The sequence below is a fragment of the Manacus vitellinus genome, unplaced genomic scaffold (assembly GCF_001715985.3).
Source record: "Manacus vitellinus isolate BGI_N305 unplaced genomic scaffold, ASM171598v3 scaffold_5_pilon, whole genome shotgun sequence".
Taxonomy (NCBI): Eukaryota; Metazoa; Chordata; class Aves; order Passeriformes; family Pipridae; genus Manacus; species Manacus vitellinus.
The window spans coordinates 41,728,522-41,733,521 of record NW_021940682.1 but is presented as its reverse complement, the minus strand read 5'-3'; the positions used below and the strand labels follow the sequence as shown (position 1 = coordinate 41,733,521).

The following is a 5,000-nucleotide window of genomic DNA, read 5'->3' as shown; positions in this document are numbered from 1 at the left end:
TATATGAAGCCACACTGAGTTTAATGGAGTTTGAACCTGACTGCAGATCCAGCTGCACAACTGGGGCCCGATGCAGCGCTGTGGAGCGTTTGGAAGCAACAGTGACTTTTCAGTACCTGTACAAACCCCAACAGCATCAATCACAGTGAAGGTATAACACTGCAGCCCTGACAAAAAAAGGAGCAAACCCCCGGTGTTTACAATTCTTTCAATTCGCTGAATAAAATAACGTTTTTGTTCATTTGTTTAAGAATAAAAATTGTTTATTTGTGTCTCTTATTTGTGTAACTAATTTGAGAAATTTTCTAAGTACCTAGATTCATTTTACATTTACTTTTTACTGCCACTGAACTTCAAATCTTTCAAAGTGGATTTTCTTTTAATATCTGTAAATACATCACAAAAAGATATTCTCTCTAGCTTCAGTCTCAAGGCAATGATTTGGACACTTACAGGTGTACTTTGTTTAGTGTCGCCTATCGTGTAGATTGGATAGATTTTGTAAAAGATAGCATTACTTTTAAAGAAACATACAATTTGACAAGCTATTGCATTTTACTTTCATTCTATTGCCACATTTTTTATCACACTCATTGTTTTCTAACTGTCACTAAATTGTTCATTTTCTTAGCCTGCTACATTCATAGACCTATTTACTGTTTATAAAGCAATATGCACTTACAGGTTTTGGAGATGGCTTGGGCTCCGAGGGTCGCATGTGCAAGTGGGTCATCATTGCTTGAAGACGTTCACGTTCTTTAGAAAGCTGTTAAGAAAGAGTGAGATCAGAAGCATTTTAGAAATGACTGATACAGCTATTTCACTGCAGTGATACATCTTATCATGGAGCTTGTCTCGGTGTAATGATTCCTACATATAAAAGTCTGTGTCAGTAGAAACTTATCTAAGAGGAAATGTAACTTTGGGCATGGAAAGAAAGAAAAAAAACCAAAAAACTTTTATAGCCTTTCATATGTTAAGAGGTCAGAGAAAACAAATAGCACTTCATCTTTTTGTCAATAAGAGAATTGAGGTCACAGTTGCCTCAACAGTAACAAGTTACTAAGACCATAAATTAGAAGGCCCATAGAGTCTCTTTAAAGTCCTGTGGACACTGTTAGCAATGGCCTAGTGCCAACAGCTGTGAAGGGGTGAAGGGTCCTCAAAGCACAGTGCCTGCCAGGATTGACTACACACTTCATCCTTTCCCACTGAGGTCCAGTTAGTGCCCCCTGCAATCTGCCATCATCAATCTAATTCAATAGAGTGACAGAGCCTAGGCAGTGTGAAATGCTGAACTCTGCCATCAAGTCGGCATCGACACTGAACTGGGTCTCATTACAACTGATGGACCCTACTTCACTAGCAGTCAGACAAAGCAAAAAATGGCATAATTGGTCACACTGCAAGCTAAATCTTCACTTGGACTGTTAGATTACAGCCTAGCCTTTGTAAATTGTAAACAGTTCTTAAGCAGCCCTTACACTGCCTTTAGAAAACATCTCATTACTCAAACCTCTACTTTTTCCTAACTTATACCATTTTCTGACCATATGGTATGTAAATATTGGTAGTTTCAGACTCAAACAAGTTACCAAATTAAAAGCAAAAAAAAAGAAAGAGGAGGAAGTGTTTGAAATATGTAACTTGTGGATAAAAATAGCAGAACATGAAAGAGGAAAATGTACCTTATAACATGAAAAGATTTTTTTACCCACAAACTAGGTTGCAAGAAGAAATGCTCAAAATTTTATTCTAGTGACTTGGCTCTGGATACCTACAATATGATTACATCATTAATTGCAATAAGAATCACTTGGTATTTAATATTACCACTTTCTGGAGAGTTCTTGCTCAACAGTTACACCTGTAGACTGAGACTGGACTAAGGAAAACAACTTGTAAGTAATTTTAAGAGAGGAAACTACTGGATATATTTTCAGTATTATGGATATAATTTGGTCAGTGCATCTCCAATTAAAGAACATTTGAGGCAAGGGGGTGCGAAGAGGGTTTCTTCATATTGTGTGGCTTCATACTAGGTGTGTGACACTTTAGAGACATGGTATTTGCCGTGACGTAAATTCCTAACAAACAAATTAAGCTAACACTATCCTATGAATATTATAGAAGAAATAGCAGCTTTACCTGGGTTTAAAAATCTTTCATTTTAAGGCAAATGACAATTTCTGTACATTATTGTACAATCCTCTCGCTGTTTTGCGTTTCCAGTGTTAAAATAAAAAATATTCAAACAGTTTGCCTTGGCTGAAAGAAGAACAAGTATTCTTACATGAAAGAGGACAGTGAGACAATATGCTAAAAGGTGAGAAAGGAGAAACCTGTTTATCCTTCTTTCTCCAGACACGGCGAGTAACAGAGACAAAAATCTCAGTCCCTTGCTATGTCTCTTGAGCTCCTCTGGCTGGTCCCAAGAGGGGACAGGACTGCTGAGAGATGCCCCCGCTATGACTACTGTATGGGCAGGAGGGGTGGCGTGGTGTAAGTGTCCCGCAGAGTCACTCATGAGGCTTGTGCCCAACCTTGGTGGCCTGATAAGTGTAATCTCAGTACTGTGAGACCCCAGGGGTACTCATCACTTCTTGCATAAGCAGAAGGGAGCGTTCACATACATGCAGTGACCTCTAATGGTTAGAGCATGTACAGGGCACTGGAGCCTCACAGTCCTTGGTGTGGGACCCTCCTTGAGTAGGTCTGACATTACACCTTCTGCTTGCAGAAAAATGCCCACTGACACGCTGGGAGTACTGCTACTCTTTAATCCTGCAGAATGGCATAGACAAACACCAGAGGTCAGAAGGGGAAGAAGGAAGAGGGGTCCAGATCCAGTGTTTCAAGAACTGAAGATGGCTTGGATCCAGTCTTTGCTCCAAGGACTGCATTTTTCATTCATGATGAACAGCATTGGTGTTTCAGTTAAAGCAAAATACTGTAGACAACCTTGATGTTAGATAATTATTGCATAATTTATAATGTGAAAGATCTTTAAATAAAAAATCCCACTTGTTCATGAGTATTAACAAATTTCATGCAAGAAGCATATGGCTTTAACCTAGAGTCGCTAAGGCAAGTGTATTCAATTTAGTTTAGGTTGATAGTAAATAGGCTGATAGTAGGATAATACATCCATGTAACAAACCTGTATTTCTAACTGCTGAACCACTTGCATTTGCACCCGACACTGAGCAGTGCTCCTGTCATCCAATGCATGTTCATTGTTAAGGTGCCTAGAGAAGCAAATAAGACAGTGTTAAGATGAGGAAAATATCTTTATGAGTCCATTTTTCTCTCCTGTGCATATGGCTTCCATTAGTTCCAATGGGAGTTATGCAAAAAGACCTAATCAGAGCATGCCTTACACAAAACAATACAAAATAACAAAACTGATTATTTCATTTAGTTCTACAAACTTTCCCAGTGATGAGTCAGATACCAGTTCCCATCTCCCAGGTCACATATGCCATCTAAAGGCCAATGTAACCAATTATGGATATTTGTGAGAGTGACTGAACAGATTTCCACTCCCTATTGCTGATGCAGATAAAGAGAATCACCTTACAAATGATTGTCCAAAAGATGTAATTGCTTTTAGGCTGCTTGAACAACTGTGAATTAGAGTTTGTTAAGATTTCTCTATCTGCTCTTCTTTAATCATTAAGCAACAACAGAAGATCTGCTACCCGTTCCCCAAAACAGAGCTGTAGGGGAATATCCAATTTTCAGTGCAGTTTCTAGAAGTAGCCTTTAAGGATGATGGAAGTGATTGGGCCCCCAGTATGAGGAAGAGTGTGCGAGGTAAAGGCAGGGGAAGGACCAGCTACACACCTTACTAATACAGCAAGCCTCCTGGGAGAGATTCGGGGTATGCATGCCCGTTTAGCAAAACAAAACCACAATCCGCAACAGGGAAAGAGGACCTCGGTGAACAGCTGCCTGCAACTGAACTTCAGCCCAGACCCAAGTGGCTGTTCCCCAGAGACTTCAATCAAGCACAACTTTACAGAGATCATTTAATAATGTTTTTTGTAGGACAATGTTTTCATTTTATTTTCTCTCTCTCCCAGGATCAAAGAAGTCCCTTTTTGAGCTTTAATAGTGTGTTTGCTGCTCCACTGAGAAGAAAACATAAGAATCAGGCTAAAGAAGAAATGAGAGCAAAGGAGTTCTGCATTTGAATGTGGATTTACTGGCTCTTTCCACTGTAGGCATGAGTGGTAAGCTTTGCAAGGACTACTGTCATGGATGGTCTATCGCACAGTTACAGTAAATAAGTTATCTGTGCTGTGGAGGAAATGTATCTTCTCCTTTTTCTTTCCTAGCAGAATTAATCAGAGAACTATGTAGTAATTTGATTGTTAATCTATGGGAAAATGTGTTCATCAGAAACAGTGGAAAATTAGGAAAATAGTATCTCGGTTTTATTAGCATTTGCCTCTTTTCATTTAAATCATGACTTCTCAGTTTTACAACCCAATGATAAAGTTTTCAGGTGAGCAGAATACAACAGGTTCTGCTATCCTTGCAACAGGCATGGCCGGGGAAGAGATTGTGAAAGATATTTTTAATTCTTTTAATTATTGTTTAAAAATTTTAAAAAAAAATGTTTAAAGAGTATACATGTAGCTTGCTTAGTAGTTTATGCTAAGTACAAGCATCACCAAGGACATATTTCCTTTATGTGAGTCATAAAACCTATAATTTATTTATTTTCAAATGAGCTGACTTCATTCCCCCCCACTGATGCAAAAAATTCAGTCAGTTTAAAAAGCAGGTAATTGCTTAGAATGTACCATTCACTTGTTTTTTGAAATTTTGATTCAAAAGAATTTTACTCCCCCAATTACAGAAGCATGATAGTGCAGTCTGTAAATGTAATGGTTTAATGTTTTCAGTTAATGGGGTACAAAATTGCCAGAAAAAGGTCTGAAGACAGATTTTACCTCAGCATCATTACCACTCTCACCAGTACACACCAGTAC

General features: G+C 38.5%; 1 protein-coding gene across 5 annotated transcripts in view; it reads right to left on the bottom strand.

The window, feature by feature from the left end:
* FOXP2 (forkhead box P2) overlaps positions 1-5,000 on the bottom strand; it is a 344,924-nt gene that overhangs the window by 36,540 nt on the left and 303,384 nt on the right. For all 5 annotated transcript variants that reach the window (XM_018080571.1, XM_018080573.1, XM_008932480.2 and 2 more), the window contains 2 exons: positions 3,161-3,248; positions 683-766 (listed from right to left, as the gene is read on the bottom strand). In XM_018080571.1, the coding sequence (XP_017936060.1) occupies positions 683-766; positions 3,161-3,248 (172 nt within the window). The remainder of the gene's footprint in view (positions 1-682; positions 767-3,160; positions 3,249-5,000) is intronic.